The sequence below is a fragment of the Suillus subalutaceus genome (assembly GCF_016647625.1).
Source record: "Suillus subalutaceus strain FC151 chromosome Unknown DFJ58scaffold_73, whole genome shotgun sequence".
NCBI lineage: Eukaryota > Fungi > Basidiomycota > Agaricomycetes > Boletales > Suillaceae > Suillus > Suillus subalutaceus.
In genome coordinates this window covers 65,753-81,186 of record NW_024540322.1, presented here as the reverse complement: position 1 = coordinate 81,186, position 15,434 = coordinate 65,753, and the positions used below count along the sequence as shown (strand labels likewise).

The 15,434-nt window shown below is 48.0% G+C and overlaps 5 protein-coding genes and 1 non-coding gene across 6 annotated transcripts; 4 read left to right on the top strand and 2 right to left on the bottom strand.

Annotated features, from left to right (window-relative positions):
* Positions 1–410: 410 nt before the first annotated feature.
* On the top strand, positions 411–1,675 carry DFJ58DRAFT_716892 (uncharacterized protein; the record flags this gene model as incomplete). Its single annotated transcript, XM_041384276.1, has 4 exons — positions 411–1,007; positions 1,032–1,126; positions 1,182–1,281; positions 1,334–1,675. 4 exons carry the CDS (start codon positions 411–413, stop codon positions 1,673–1,675), a joined length of 1,134 nt encoding a protein of 377 aa, XP_041242509.1.
* A 201-nt stretch (positions 1,676–1,876) lies between these two features.
* On the bottom strand, positions 1,877–4,071 carry DFJ58DRAFT_662324 (P-loop containing nucleoside triphosphate hydrolase protein; the record flags this gene model as incomplete). Its single annotated transcript, XM_041382292.1, has 5 exons — positions 1,877–2,423; positions 2,681–3,069; positions 3,119–3,169; positions 3,224–3,742; positions 3,796–4,071. The coding sequence occupies 5 exons, from the start codon at positions 4,069–4,071 to the stop codon at positions 1,877–1,879; spliced, it is 1,782 nt and encodes a 593-aa protein (XP_041242508.1).
* A 2,480-nt stretch (positions 4,072–6,551) lies between these two features.
* Positions 6,552–6,634, top strand: DFJ58DRAFT_t108. Its single transcript has one exon. It is a non-coding gene; the product is annotated as a tRNA-Val (tRNA).
* A 2-nt stretch (positions 6,635–6,636) lies between these two features.
* Positions 6,637–8,803, top strand: DFJ58DRAFT_794687 (glycosyltransferase family 4 protein). The gene is made up of 10 exons (XM_041390468.1): positions 6,637–6,731; positions 6,782–6,872; positions 6,940–7,307; positions 7,366–7,514; positions 7,567–7,674; positions 7,724–7,830; positions 7,887–8,055; positions 8,127–8,307; positions 8,356–8,503; positions 8,557–8,803. Exons 1-10 carry the CDS (start codon positions 6,706–6,708, stop codon positions 8,587–8,589), a joined length of 1,380 nt encoding a protein of 459 aa, XP_041242507.1. The 5' UTR covers positions 6,637–6,705; the 3' UTR covers positions 8,590–8,803.
* A 3,357-nt stretch (positions 8,804–12,160) lies between these two features.
* DFJ58DRAFT_662380 (uncharacterized protein) lies at positions 12,161–12,814 on the bottom strand (the record flags this gene model as incomplete). The annotated part of the gene is made up of 1 exon (XM_041382296.1): positions 12,161–12,814. A coding segment is annotated over one exon (654 nt), but the record flags the coding sequence as incomplete, so codon positions are not given.
* A 1,252-nt stretch (positions 12,815–14,066) lies between these two features.
* DFJ58DRAFT_794677 (UNC-50) lies at positions 14,067–15,427 on the top strand. Its single transcript, XM_041390467.1, has 8 exons — positions 14,067–14,279; positions 14,339–14,394; positions 14,452–14,477; positions 14,528–14,593; positions 14,656–14,776; positions 14,832–15,041; positions 15,100–15,140; positions 15,193–15,427. Exons 1-8 carry the CDS (start codon positions 14,160–14,162, stop codon positions 15,318–15,320), a joined length of 768 nt encoding a protein of 255 aa, XP_041242505.1. The 5' UTR covers positions 14,067–14,159; the 3' UTR covers positions 15,321–15,427.
* Positions 15,428–15,434: the final 7 nt, after the last annotated feature.

Here is a 15,434-nt window from a genome sequence, read left to right as displayed (position 1 = left end):
CTTTGAAATGTTCTGCTCAATTATGGGCATCAGACCACAGGAATCCATTGCCGTCAGTCACACCGCTGATGAACAAGATGAGAGCCATGATGGACCTGCACAAAAAGGATACATACAGTCACCAAATCAATCCAACAAAGCCCAGTCCACAAACTGCAGCGTTTGCCTGGCATGTGCGAGCAATTCTCATCAATCAGCATCAGAAGTTCAAACATTTCTTGAAGGACCTTGGTGAACCGGAGACCATAAAGAGGATACCTGTTCATACAACCTATCAGATCCCTTGTCGTGCGATGGATATCAAACAATCGACTACAGATGGCAACATTGAGGTCTTAGAGGACCTATTTCGACAGGGTGGGATTGGCGACAAGCGTGACAGCAGTTTCAATGCTGATCATGATGTTGACATGACCAAACACGTCATTATTGTCCATGGTGACCTTTTGACAAAAGAAAGATTAGACACTGTCCGCAATAGCCAACGGGTCGAGCACACACCAAAAAACCGCCTTCAATATGTCATCTTCTTGCTGGGGTTATTCCACTATAAGATGGCGTGCACCGATGCCCTTTGGCGTACACATATCCAGCCGAAAGAAGGACGTGATGATGAGAATAGCCTGTATCAGCACATAGGCATTCTACGGCCTGATGAAACGGGGAAGATTGTTAGCAAGCCAGGATTCAGGCGTGTACACAATGTCCTTCATCATGATGTCTGGGCCTCGATGCTTGATTGTTTGCGGATCGAGGCACAACACCAAAACGCGATGTATACAACACTGGAAAAATTTGCCGAATCAGAGCCAACCTGGGACGTCATTGTCATGATGTCACATACCATTGTGCAGAAATACGTGGCAACAACAGATGGCCTGGATACTGCACGGTCAAAACCAGTGGGACAACGAGATAAGCGGTTCGAAAACCAAACCTTGCGTAACCGAGACGAGCTGCTGTATATTGACCTGTGTCAGGCCATGAATACTGGAGACATTGGAAGGGTAGAGGCGTCCTTCCTCCCATAGATATACATTTTCAAAGCTGCCGGAAAGCATAAGTACTCGTCACAGATATCCAGATTTCTGAACAACTTACAGTTTAACTGGCCGGAATCATTGAGGTACAAGTCAGTTTGATTGGATGTCAGTGCACCTGCTAAGCTTGAGTCTTGACAGTGACATTATACGAATGAACTTACTGTGCAATCTAACTGGGAAGAGTGCAGCATTCTGCACTGTTGACTGGCTTGTTGAACGAAACAACCTGTACACCAAGGTGAGTAATCGCTAACCATTACCCGTTAAGCTCAAGTTTCATTCAAATCAAGGTAATTTTCCCAGGTGGTGGCCCAAACGGCACTCTTGAGCACATTATAAAGGAATCTCTGCTCATTGAAATATACCGTAGCTGTCATGTTACTATGGAGAACGTGTTTCACTTACAGCACCGAACCATTCGGCACTCAGCACCGGATATGACGAAGACAATAAAAAAACTATCTGGGCATATGAAAGACAAGAATGTACATCTGTCAAAGGACGGCTGGAAGGCCCTGCGAGTAGTACCGGACCAGGTTTCAGCAGGAATGACACTGATGCAGGAACAAAAGGTTGTTAATGAAGAGGATAGTAGTAGTTTTGACATTGAGGCAGACGATTTCCTCGACTAACCTGTCAGGATAATGATGGACCAGCCACCGCTGGAGGATTGTTCTCGGTGTTTGCCTTTGCTTTTGATCGTCGTGGTCTGGGAACATATTTTGGACATAGTTTGTTTGATGCTAGAAACTCTTCATGTCAGACACAGTCATTGAGCTGAATAAACACTTACCAATATGACCATAGTTCCCGCATGCACTACACTTCCTCAGTCACTTCGCGGAAAGACCGTCTACAGAACCAGCAGCTTCAATCGGCTGTGGGTTTGGCGCAAGAGAATGTTGGTTTGTGATAGAGGAGGAACCAAGAACAGGGACAGATACCGAAGCCACTGGCTTGGGAGATGGTGGTTGTGGTAACGGGATGCATGTATTGATAATTTTGAGGATTTCAGGGCCGTATAAATCTGTATAGCACCAATGCGTCTGCTCAAAGAGGGCAGTTACGGTGACAATTTTCGAGTAGTGAGCAAGGTCAATGATTCGATCCAAGATTTTATTTGACATAATGATTTGAGGGCTGAAGAAGTCATCACCATCAAGATCCTCCTCAAGCACCTTAAAGCTTCTCCACTGGAGGAGCTCCCAGCGAAGATTGTGTCCCCCGGTTGTCATCTTGTATGGTTTGATAGTGAATTTGCGTTTTGCCCGAGTGGATGGTAGTGGAAGTGATGGGAACAGACGAGATTGTAACGCTGTGGGGTTACAAATGTCACAGCAGTAACACGATGACTTAACACTGCATCTCGCACAACAAGGGCTGCTGGAACTGGCGTCCCTCACCGCCTGATCTTTATAACCAGGTAAGTCTATGATCTATTTGAACAATGCAGGCGCTCACCGATACTAGGATTGTTGAAATATTCATCTGCTACCCTTCGATGACACAAGCCACGAAGGTGAGCATTTATAAATGCATACATCGCTGATTGCTCGACTGCGTCGTTGTCAAGCCCACTTGGCAAAATCTTTGCTACAGCCCCGGCGAAGCCAGGAGGATCTTGTGGATGTGTGGACATCCCCAGTGATACTTCATGAGCTGGCATGCTCGCGGCCTCTGCAATATTGTCTCTCCCCATGTCCCCGTCAACATTTTCTTCTGCGTCACTGACAATACCACCATGGTCCTCTAGCTCACTATCCTCCCTGTCCAACCGGCTGCCGTTGGCCTTATTTGTCTCAGAGTGCTTTGCCCTCTTCCTAGTAGGAACACTTATGTGTCCCTGTGGCGAGGGGCGCTTCTGCTTTCCATGGTAAGTATCAAAATACATTGGCTCGACAAAGTATACTGCAAGTGCTGTTAGTAACGGGTCTCGCGCTGCACGTCCAAGTCTCTGCATTAATGTGCATAGCGATGGCGTATATCCCCATTGAATGACGAGGGTGATATCACGCAAGTCAAGACCCTGAATACTGTGAGCTTGAGTACCAATCAGTCCACAAACAACAACTCACCATTCCTGCAGCATCCGTACAGCAGACACCCCAAATGTCCCCTCTACGAAGCTTATCCATTGCATCAACGCGAAAATCCATAGACATGCCGGAGTGAAACCAAACGACCTTATCTCGTGATCGCGGTGGCATATGCAGATGGATGCAGCTACAAGCACTCTCAGCTTTGTCGTGCGAGTTGGTAAAGAGCATGAATTTTTCATGTGGCGTGTTCCCATTGAAAGAGAATATCCGGGTAAGATCATGCATGGAGCTGCGGGAATATTTCATCTCCTCCACCATGAGGTGAATGTTGGGACGGTCATTAGAGCGTATAATCTTTGTAGTATTGTATGATCGAATATGAAGTTTTGACTGAACGTCATGGAGGATGTGTGGTGGCATTGTCGCTGACACTGTATGAAAAGAGACATGGTCTGGAAGGAACCATCGAAGGTTCCCCAATTCACTATACAAAGGTCGAAAATCTTTGCCCCATTCACTAATACAATGGCCTTCGTCAAATGTAACATTGAAAAGAGCGTTCGTAAACCTTTTGGACTTCCATAAATTCTTAAATCGTGTGTCCCCAAGTACTCGCTCTGGACTGACCGTAATGACATGGTACTTGAGCTTTACAATGTCCTATCGTGTATAACAAGCATTAGCACAGCTAGATACAAACGACATGCACCCACATTGAAAGCTTCATCAGTAGAATTTTCTGCAGAAAGGTTGTAGGCTGAGAAGCCCAGCATTTTTGCTTCATTGTGAGTTTTCTCGCCAAGAATATTCAGAGGTGTCACTATGAGGATAATTCCATTGTCGTTGAATAAAAGGGGGATCCAGAACATGAATGTTTTGCCTGAGCCAGTCGGAGAAATAGTAAAGACATTCTTCTTCTCAAGCTGATGCAAAGCCGACTGAAGTTGCCAAGTACAGGGGGTGATACCAAATTTATTGCGAACGATCATCTTCATATCGGTAAAACTGGGTACTTTGAATTGGCGGGCCGACATCGTAATAATGGCAAACGCTCGAGGTTAACTCAAAAAATCAAAATGGGTTATCTGTTATGTCACACTAGGTCACACTATTAACTAATACACTGGCGACTACTTGGAATGTTTTTTTTGGAGGGACAAACAGTTGCAACGTTTGCGCCACTACAACTTGTGCCAGTCGGCCAAGTGTGTTAGAGTCCAAAGTTGCGGTGTTTGAATTATTTGTTGTTCGTATTTGGTTTGTGTGGCGGCACTCGGATGTAGACTCATAACACACTGCCGATGGTTTGGAGTCTGGATGTTGTCCAATTGTGCTCCGGAAGACTCGGAAGAAGATGCCAAATCATGCATGCATGAACGAGTAATTATAATACCTGTCCCTGACGCGGAACGCATAGTGTCAATATGGTTACGGAGTTCCTTCGTAGGTTCTCGCTGTCCAACGGTTCGAACTTTAGTTTATTGTGCAGTACTAGTATGCACGTATTTGCTAGCCTGATGGGTCACTTGATTGTCAACAAGTTGGCGAGACACTCCATCGAGCTTCATCGAGTTGCACTGGACTCCCTTCCCCCGACCATTTTAGATGACATTGTCCGGGGTCTTGAAGCCAGATTCGAGCAGCGGGGCACCCTGTTAGACAGACTCAGAGGGAAGGCAAAGTATGTGTTGCTCCTGAGCTAGCCGTCGTCGCTCGGCACATTGTACCCATCGTATCCTTCACATTGCTTGGGGACAGCCATGCAACCTAGTACAGGAAGGCTGAAGCATTCGATGCATTGAGTCATGGCATGCAGCCGAATTCAGATGAACCATTCGAATCTTCCTTCGCATTACGCGACGGGCCTTAGACTAACGTTTTGCATCCACACAGATCGAATAAGGCAATCCATCCCGTCGCACGCCCGATCGTGTCCAATGGTCAGGGAGACAGGACCGTACACGTGCTGCAGTAGCGCTCCACAAGTTTACACAAGGCAGTGAACAGTACTGTGCAATCGCTGCGCAAGAAGATTCTAATGGAGCAGCAAATCGTATTTGTTCATATTAATCGGATTCGCCATCAATTTTCATTTCTGGAATCCCGGCTGCTGTTATCACCTTACCAGTATGTATCCGCCAGACTGTCGTACACCCTCTGTGTTTCAGATGAGGGAGAATTATGATATTTTAACATAAACAAGCCCTAATCAATGTTAAAACAAGATCAAGGGATCACCTTTATAAATATCTACCCATCATAATCTGTGCCCGGAAACTTTCTTCTGATAAAGCACACAAGACACAGTGCTGTCAAAACAAGAAAGCAAAGTAGAAATTACGCACTGGCGATATCTAGCGTGATTCGAAGCTTGTTACATATTTCCGCATAAATTCCATTGATATCGTCCCAGTGTTAGCAACGTACGTGACCAACCAGAGCACAGTAAGGGCGCGGCAGAATAGGCTTTGGGAACAAAGCCTGCTATCAACATCGTTGGAAGTGAAATACATGAGAGGCCAGAGGGAGCACCAAATGACGGAACAACTCACCAAATACGAAACAATGCAGGGACCAGGCTACGAAGAACATGGGAATGACTATTGACAACAGGTAGGACACGACAAAGTAGCCACCTAACTTGAGTTGCTGATACTCCGTCAGTTGGTGTAAGTACTTGGTAGAGTGAGGATAAAACTTACTTTTTGAGTCTGCTGGTCGGTATGGATCTAGCGCAACATGCTCGAGACAGATGTTAAGATCGCAATCATGGCGAGCATGAACAACATAAAGAGCAGACAATAGGGAGCGGGTGATGAATAGTCAAAATAGGTTATAGGAGTCCGTAGTGCGAATACACCACTTGTAGCGAGGAGGACGCCCGCCTTTGGGGGAGTATGTTAGCGCAGGCTTCAGCTCGCGGAGAGTCAGATAACTTACTGTGGTGATAACGTTGTCCAACATAGAGGACATCCTGGTCCTAACGATTTCGAATGCTTTCTCGGATTGCAGCGACTTCTCATGATCTTCAAGATCGGGCCGCCTCAGTGCACAAAAACAGAGTACCGAGTGCCCTCATTAGAAGGGGCATGTCATCATGACGAAGGGCTTCGGGAAGAGGTTCCTCTTCAAAAGGTGTTCTTTGACTAATCGTCACGGTAATTTGAAAACCAAGCTGGTTCGATCGTACATCGAGTCTTCTACATTTTCAAAACGCACCTCAGTAGAATAGCCCGTTGAAATAAAGAAGCACAGATGGATTGGTGCACGCTCCGTATTTACTGAGCTAAAAGAACGTTATATACCCACTACTGTCACGACCCAGCAGTAGAGTAGGTCGACTGTACTGGAGATGAAATCGGGGAACGTTTTCGAGTGGTGCAGTTTAGTCCTAATCGAACTCGGATAAGGTTCAAGCATGATTATCTCATGCCATTAATTGCCTACACAGTAACATCCATTTTTGTATGGTTCGATGGTCTAATGGTTATGATTTCTGTCTCACATTAGTTTGTTCACAGAAGGTTCCCAGTTCGATCCTGGGTCGAGCCACTTTTTTTTTCTTTTCTTCAGCGAACCCCGGCCTGCGGTTGTATTACTCTTCACTCGATTGTTGTCACGAAATGAAGCATGAGCCTCTCGCCATTGCGTATGTGTTCTGTATAGAGCGAAACATGTTCTAAATGCTATACTATTCAGGATGATATCCGATTTCTTCCACCCGAACGTGGGAGGAGTGGAAAACCACATATTCATGCTCAGTGCAAATCTCATCCGTCGTGGTCACAAGGTATGATTTTTCACACTTCCTTTGACGTTCTCTGCAATGTCGTTTATCTTGCATCCAACATTCGCAGGTGATCGTAATCACACACAGTCATCCTCCAGACAGAGTAGGCGTCCGTTGGCTTCTGCCAGGCTTGAAGGTATACTACATACCATTTCCTACCATCGCCTCCTCCGCCACTCTTCCGAATTATTTTACATTTTTGCCGTATTTCCGCGTCATCATTGCACGCGAGCATATTCACCTAATTCATGCGCACGCGAGTTTATCGTCTCTGGGCCAGGAGGCTATTCTACACGCGCACCATCTTGGCGTCCGCACGGTGTTCACCGATCACAGTCTTTTCGGGTTTGAAGATGCAGCGAGCATATTAACCAACAAACTCCTTGCGGCTGCTCTCAAAAATGTCGACGCTGTGATTTGTGTCTCACATACTGGGTAAGTGGTCAACTTTTACAATCGATACTGTCCTTATTTTCTCGTGACCGTGAATCAGAAGGGAAAATACAGTCCTGCGTGGACAGTTATTTGAGAAGTCTGAAGATTCCTCTGCACTTGTCGTCCGGCCAAATGTTTATGTGATTCCAAACGCTTTGGTTGCGGAGCAGTTTACTCCAGCTACCGAGCCGGTGTCGTCAGAAACTAGTCAGTACTTCCATGTCGTTTTAGTCGAAGGAGACAACTGATTTTTCTCCAGTCTATATCGTGGTTTTGTCTCGTCTGGCGTATCGTAAAGGCATTGACTTACTGGTCGCCACTGCCCCCCGAATATGCTCTGCCTTTCCTAACGTCAATTTCATCGTAGGTAAGTCGCTCCATCCCCAGTATCATCTAACCCTAATTCGCTGGCCTAGGGGGAGACGGACCCAAGCTGAATGACCTGTTACAAGTAAGAGAACGACATCTCCTTCAAGACCGCATAGAACTCCTCGGTCCAGTTCGACATCGCGACGTGCGAGACGTGAGTAGACATGAGCGAATTCGATTCTCCTGATCATGATTCATACACGTCTGCAGGTTCTCGTGCGAGGATCTATATTTCTGAACACATCATTGACGGAAGCGTTTGGGATCGCCATATTGGAAGCTGCATGCGCAGGTCTTTATGTGGTCTCGACACGAGTAGGCGGAGTCCCGGAGATTCTCCCTCATGACATGATCTCGTTTGCGAAGCCGGAGGAGGATGGTACGTGTGGGACGCTGCACAAGTCGCACATATCATTCTGGACCGCCTTTTCACGGTGATTTTTTTTTCAGATTTGATCCGTGCGCTGTCCGAGGCGGTCGCAATTGTTTCGAAAGGCCAGCATGACCCCATAGAAGCTCATCAAAGGGTAAAAAATTTCTACAACTGGGGAGAAGTCGCAGAACGAACCGAGATTGTGTACGATGCTGTCGTCAAGTCTGAGCAGAAGGATCTCTGGACTCGGATGCAAAGGTAACTTTGCGCACATCGTGCTGATAGACCCTGGCTAAGATGTCATAGAACTATGGAACTAGGGCCATTTGCAGGACCGATCTACACAATCATCCTTGTGGTGGATTGCTTATTCTTCCTATTTCTGGAATGGTTGATGCCACGACAAGATCTAGACTATGTTCAAATGCACTGGGAACACGACAATTTTAGACAGGTACGGTAGCTTCGTATCAACCAACTAACACGCATCTCATCTCTAAACGATAGCTTGCAAAGGATGCCGAACCAAAAGACGATTAATCATAATGACTAGACATAACAAGATGAGATTGTAATGCTAATACTTTGTCCAATGGAAATGCATCACCGAAAGCAGACCAAAAGGTTGAACAAAAAGAACAAAATTGAATACTAGGATATCATGCCGCGCGCCTCGGCTTCTTGAGCTTTCCCCCTCGTCTCCTGCTCCGCTTCGAGCCTTCGTGGCCATCATCTACATCCATTAACGCGTCATATACGGTAAGGTCATCCGAAGGCCGCTTCATAGGGACCTTCACGCGATCTCTCAATGAAAAAGACGATTGTCCGCCATCAACACCCAACCGATCAATTAAAGAGCTTCCGTGGTTGTTAGACGGTCGATCGAAGCGATCTCCAGGGAAGGAAGTCTCCTCAAAGTGCTGATTGAAACGTGAACCGGAGGATGCCCAAGGCGCAGAGTCACGACGGGGACGAGTTGAACGAGGACGTCTTGGTTCTGTGTCGGGGCGAGGAGGGTAGAGAGTGGGGAAGGTTATTATGCAGGAGTCGTGCACGCTCTGGATGCATAGCAAGCGGAAGAGATTGGTGCGACCCTTCGTCGTTTGCGGCATGCTGGCCGGAGGGCAAGGACTCTACATTGGCGTGGTGTGAGGACTCGTGTGGAGGTAAATCTCGTGATCTAGACCACTTCGAATTTTTTGAGTCATCTACACGCCATTCCTTAGTATGATCCAGTGAAGGGGGACTGTGATCATGACGACCATTGCGACCGCTGCTACGTGGGTATTCAGGAAGATCTTTTGCCTCCTTTCTCTCAGGGGCATGGGACCGCGGTTCAGGCAGCTGGTGACCGCGAAGAGAAACATCCCCGTCATGCCTGGATTGTTGTGACGGATGAGCGGTATCACGTGCCGACGTCATGGAAGAGTCCCTGGAAAGCGGAGGAGGGGTAGCGTGATCATCATAATGATGGGAATGAGGACTCTCAGGCGTATGATCACGTCTGCTGTTGAGATGTGGTTTCCCCTCAGGTTCTGGAACTGGAGGTCCAAAACGAGTCTACAGTGCTACAGTCAGTAAAGCTCCAACGACTATGCTCAAAAGACCCACTCTTGCTGCACGTGCACCTAATCGTGATGGCGACTCTATATTGATAGGCGCATTCGCAAGTGGATCAGGCACAGAGACAGGCTTGCGCGGAAGGAGCTGTAACATAGACTTGTAAGGCCTCAATTTATTTCCACACAAAAGAGAACGTACAGGTGACACTACGCGCTCTGTTTGCCGACGTTGATCAGCGGAAATCTTGGTTGAACGCTCTCTGTCGTAGACAATATCCAGATGGGGCTATGGGTGCAAGTAAGGAACAGTGGTCACAATGACATGCATGTAAAACATACTGGTCGATCGTGGTTGTCAGTCGCAACAGTAGGTGGACGAACAGGGTGAGAAACAACAGGCTGCGCATTACTTCCAGACACATGGGCACCTCGCCGTGAAGCGGAACTCGCTGGAGGCAGGAAAGGCGCAGACGATAGCGGTGGATGCGGTGAAATTGACGCAGAACCACCAAAGCGGTTGCCTCTACCACCAATTGGCATGCTGTTTGTTCCAGAAAGCTTTGGCGTTGGAGCACTAGGAGGCGGCCTTGACATATCAACATGACGACGAGAGGTATCGCGCTGTAAATCCAAATTTAAAAACTCAACAGAAGACATCAAAAAGATACCAACCGAAGTCCGAGTCGATGATTCAACAGGCGCACGCCTTTCATCCCGCGAGGGCGCAGCTCGAGAGACATCTTCGTGTATTGTGCGACGAGGCTCTTTCCATTCAGAACGCGACAGTTTGGGAGAGCGATCTATATCCACTTTATTTCACGTAAATGAAGGAAGTGGTACAAGTGCCTACCTGGAGATCTCCGTCGTGCAGGCATCTCAACATCATCCATCATTGCCCGAGGACGTTTAGGAGCGGAGCCGTCGCGATCCTCTCGATAGCGCTGACTGTTCACAAGCTGTCGAGAAGGTTCGGTAGACTTGACGACACTGGAGGGAGAAGGATCATCAACATCCATATGATCTTTGCCTCGTTTATCCCTAGACTCATTATGAGCATAGGTCTCTGTCTGAGAATTCGAATGAGGCGCAGATCTAGAATGTGCTTGCCGAGAGCCTCTGGCGTCGGAGGATTTGAGGTCTCTTGAGGTCTCCAAAGGAGACAGGCGCGGGCCCGAAGGAATGCGTGCATCATTGGTGATCAACCGAGAAGCCGGGGCACTATCACGAGTGGCAGACGGTGGCGAGCGGTACCCGACATCCGCTCTGCCACGCGAGCCTTCCTGGAAACTGTCACGTTGCGGTGGCAAAGGCACCCGTTTTCGAGAGCCTGAACAAGCGAGAGATGCACGCGAATGGCAGACGACGTTGGCATGAGGAAGGAAGAGTGGATGGGTGAAGAATACGTACGTTCGATTGGGGGTGATGGGGTGGGGGGGTACCAACTGCTCCTGCGGAGCTTGGGGCAACGTCTGAGGCGCAATGTCCGGGCTTTCGTGAGCTCTTGCATCAGCTTTATGGCGATCACTTGTTCGATGACGAGACCGAGTCCCATCTGCGCTAAGTGACCTGGCTTGATGGCGCGGTTCTCGCGAGGGCTTGTCAGGTAGATCTAGAATTCGTTGGTCCATGTGGGCAGAAGGCACTTGAATGAAGCGACTGTTCTGCCTCGCTGCGGACGACAACTCATTGCGCGAGATGTCGGGATCGTTCGAGGGCGGCAATGTGGGCGGATATCGAATTTCACGACTGTGACTGACAGGCGATCTGGGTCCTAGAGAATAACAAAGGAGAAAACAAAAAAAAGAGGAGGATAGATATAAGGATAGGGGGAAAAGGAGGAAGAAGATAGGGATCCATGATGAGCGTCCGTGTGTCCATGCGAGGAAGAAGTCGAATACAAAAGAACGAAATATGGTACTGCGCAGCTCAACTCTCGAGGTTGTGCGGGACGCAGCAAAGGCATTGCGCCCTGTACCCCAGGAGGAGCAGATACACCGACGAGGGATGAGGTTAGGGGATGATGTAGATAACGTACTTGTTGTCGACATTCTGTCGGCGTCGCGAGGAGTCTCGCGACGCTCGCGTTCTTTGTGAGAAGGTTGCTCGGCTTCACGGTGTTTCCCTTCGCGTGACTCTGGCCGATCGACAGGCGACGGAACTCGAGGTGCTACCCAAACGCGGTCTACATCTGCTATAGGTGAGCCGGGACGTACAGCGTCCTTTGTGGATGCTCTGCCCCTATTCTGGTCCCCGTTGGCTGAAGGCGACCGCTGGCGACGAGAAGACAGAACGCGGTCATCTGCATGGTGGCGTGGAGGCGGCGAAAGGGACCGTTCTCCATTGGCTCTGTTGGATGCCAAGAAAGAATCATTTTGACTACCATAGGATTGTACTGGCAGTCGCTCATCCCGCCGAGTACTTTCTCCTGGGCGGTAATGGCGATCATCATAGGATAAAATGGTACTAGCATTTGACCGGCCTATACGGGAGGTCAAAGAATCATCAGTCTTGCTGATAACAACGATATCCCGGGGTTCGTCAACAACGCGCCGATCACGAGCAGGCGGTGAGCTGCCAGGACGCGTCCAGGTCGATTCCTTGGTGCGAGAATTATAATAATAGACACCTGGGCCATTTCTCGGGTGTCTAACCTCCCAATCTGGGGGAAGTATATCCCCTGATTCAAATGTCGTAGACTTGGAGACGACGACAATGCCATTTTTCTTGTCCCGGTCGACGCGAGCCGCCATGGCTGTAGCTTCAATGATGGATGGATCGGAAGGATGCATAAATGGAACTGAAGACACTATTGGTTTGGGAGGAAGAGCATGAGTAAGTTTTCCAAACGATAGCTGGCGTTTGAGGGCTGGAGATGGTTCAGGAACCGTCTGTGTTTCCTGAGGAGTCCTTGCTGGCGTCTTGGGCCTATCATGCTCAGGAGCCTTGCCCCGAGCGTTGACGCCAAAAACTGATATCTCCTGATTTTTTTCAGGGTGATTAACAGCCTTTGAAGGAGACTGTGTGCGCTGAGGAGCGCCCTGTGAAACGCGAGGCTGGTAGGTCAGAAATTCGTCGTCCTCGTCACCTCCAAGCGACACAGCATCTTCTGCGTCCTCGGCGGCGAGACTTGGATCCTGCTCCGAAGTTCCCCGGTCTTCCTCCTCGTTTCCCCAGTCTAGAACTTCAGTTTCATCTTCCACCATGGCACGGACGAGAAGAGTAATGAACTGACGACAGAAATGTGTTCCCAAGTTGGCCGAGGAGAACCTCCCAGCTCCGACCTAAATTTCGATTCCCGCCCGCTCCCCGCCGAGGTTGAGAGTCGAGACCCGTCTTGCACAAAGTTGTCCATATACATCACTGATTCCGCGGTGAACAAGTTAATCATTGCATCATAGTCTCAGGTGTCGTGGCACATGAGTATTATTGTCCGAGCACCTGGAGAGGTGGCAGAGACTACCTTTCATTGACATTGTTGATGTTAAGACTCGACGATAACGATTCTGACATATGTGGTATATAACTGGTATGATTTCGTTTGGATCTGATGGCTCTCATACATATATAGAGTCGGTTCACCTTGTCCAGGTCTGGGGTGTGCACAATTTACCACGTCCTTGGACATTCCTCATGGAATAGTCAAACTGCAGTGTTTCATGACATCGCGCACTGGAAGTTGGATGACTATGACTGCTTTTGACTCTGCTTCCGCAGCAGAATTATTAGTGCAATGCAACTCATCAGAGCTGTGCCGCACCCCCGATCAATATATGGCTCTGGAGGACTCGCAATGTCCTGGAACAATAAATGTCATCATCTTGCCCATACAAGACGCGGATACAATCACTTTTGGATGCTCGTTACCATCAAAGAACTTGGTTGCAATCTTGTGGTCTGCGCTTGGCGAGGCTTCTTGGCAGCCGAATACTGAGGACCGGAGAGGGCCGGTAGCTAGCCATTCCTGAAAGGCGTGGTTCTGTTCCAGGAGCCTCCTTTTTGTTCGACTGCTCGAAAGGCTTAATTCAGCTCAAGGTGTTCTGCCCTTCCATTCAGCGTTTTGCTGTCAAATCAACATCTGGACGTGTCGATTCCATCAGACTAGAAACAACTAAAATAACGTCCTCTTAAAGGGACCCCTTCCCATACGCCACATCTATTCCTGCAACGCCCCCGCATTCTGTCACGCCGATCCCAACTATGTACCTAGGTGTCGGCCTCGGTGGAGACATCGAACACTGATATCTATGTCAAGCAGGTAGCAGCACAGTTCAATTCGCTGTCTTGGAATAGATGCAAGACAACAGTTTTATTTTGTTGCTAGATACGCCAGTATATTGAAAAACATTGTAAATATTGCATGACCCTTGCCTCAGCGCAAATATTGCAGCGTGCACTTGAAACGCGCTTACAAATCATCAACAAGTATTCCGAACCCGATTCCGATCAGCCCTTCTACTTTGTCATCGCCTCAGTCGCCCATTTATCAAATTTCTATCCAAAGTGTCTTCATCTCGCACTCGTTTCCGACGCCCCCGAGTTGGTACAGACATGCCAATACTTCCTTTAACATCTCCATCATATCCTAATCACAATTTATCTGGCACTCCCATGTCTGTCTCCAATCGTGTGCCATTGATGTTTCGACGGTTGCATAGGTTCCAGCAAATGGTGTGAAGTGCATGCTGTTAGGCTTTGGGTAGACGTGCTGAGATGGATTGGATCTGCAGGACTTTGAGCTGGCCTTTTGGCAGCTGTCTTATCTCTGTCTGGCACCCAAGAGAGTGTGAGCCAACTCCTGAAATATTAACACAATTATGGCCCGTTGACATCTGACTATTAGTTATCGAAACGTGTACTACCACAAGCGTACGTCAATAGATCTTGGTCTGAAGCCAATGTTTATGTGTTTACTGTAGAGACCAAGAACACCTGGGCAAGAGATGACCCGGCAATCTTAATTCTGCTATTTGCAAGCCTCTTCGGTGAGATTCGTCCATGCAATCTATATTCAGAAGTTATTCACAATGTATTCGATGTCGTTCAGTTGCTGCAGTAGCATGGTCTATTGTGTATTCGTATTCCCCACTGCAGGCGGTGCGATTAGCATTTGTGATGATACTGCGAGATTACCTCCTTGTCGGTGTACTGAGTGCGACTTTTCTTTGGTTCGTCACCCTCCTCTTCTAAGGTGTGATGCTAACACATCATTTTCCTTCATAGGTTCTTCTCCAACCGGGTGTTGGTATCACCTTCCTCTCATTCATCACCTACAGACTCTTCAGTCGAATGGGCATATGCTTTCGACGTTCATACGAATGCATTTTTCCCCTTGTATCTGACACTTTATTTAGCGCAACTGTTCCTCCTTCCCGTAGTGTTAAAGGATAACTGGGTTTGCCTCCTTGTTGGCAATACCTTGTATCTTGCAGGGCAAGTCTTGGAATTCACGCCACCTAAATTGTCCTTTCAACATTGATTTCACCAACAGGTTTGCTCAGTATATCTACGGAGTGTACCTTGGACTAAGTGGTATGCAAGTCTTCTCTTCCATTTTGCCGCTGATTTCTTTCTTCACATTCAGCTCTACCATTCTTGATACGCTCCGAAATATTGCTGGCCCCATTATTACCGCTATTTGCGAGCTATGTTGTGTCGTTATTAGGTTTCCACGTTGCAAAACATGTTCTGAGCGTGTACTTCGGTTCATGATACACTACATTGTACAGGAGATGGACGATAGGCGTGGCCCCCATTAGCTATTTCCGCAGTAGTGTGTGCTGTAGCTTGACCACAATAATAATAGACACTTCCGAGTCTTCGTGT

Excerpts from the sequence above, each read along its gene's own strand:
- DFJ58DRAFT_794687 (XM_041390468.1), top strand. The coding sequence starts at position 6,706 with ATGAAGCATGAGCCTCTCGCCATTGC. Across the intron at positions 6,732-6,781 it reads CATGAGCCTCTCGCCATTGC|GATGATATCCGATTTCTTCC; the intron begins GTATGTGTTCTG and ends TATACTATTCAG. Across the intron at positions 7,675-7,723 it reads TAACGTCAATTTCATCGTAG|GGGGAGACGGACCCAAGCTG; the intron begins GTAAGTCGCTCC and ends TCGCTGGCCTAG.
- DFJ58DRAFT_794677 (XM_041390467.1), top strand. The coding sequence starts at position 14,160 with ATGCCAATACTTCCTTTAACATCTCCATCATATCCTAATCACAATTTA. Across the intron at positions 14,478-14,527 it reads AAACGTGTACTACCACAAGC|AGACCAAGAACACCTGGGCA; the intron begins GTACGTCAATAG and ends TGTTTACTGTAG. Across the intron at positions 15,042-15,099 it reads AATACCTTGTATCTTGCAGG|GTTTGCTCAGTATATCTACG; the intron begins GCAAGTCTTGGA and ends TTTCACCAACAG.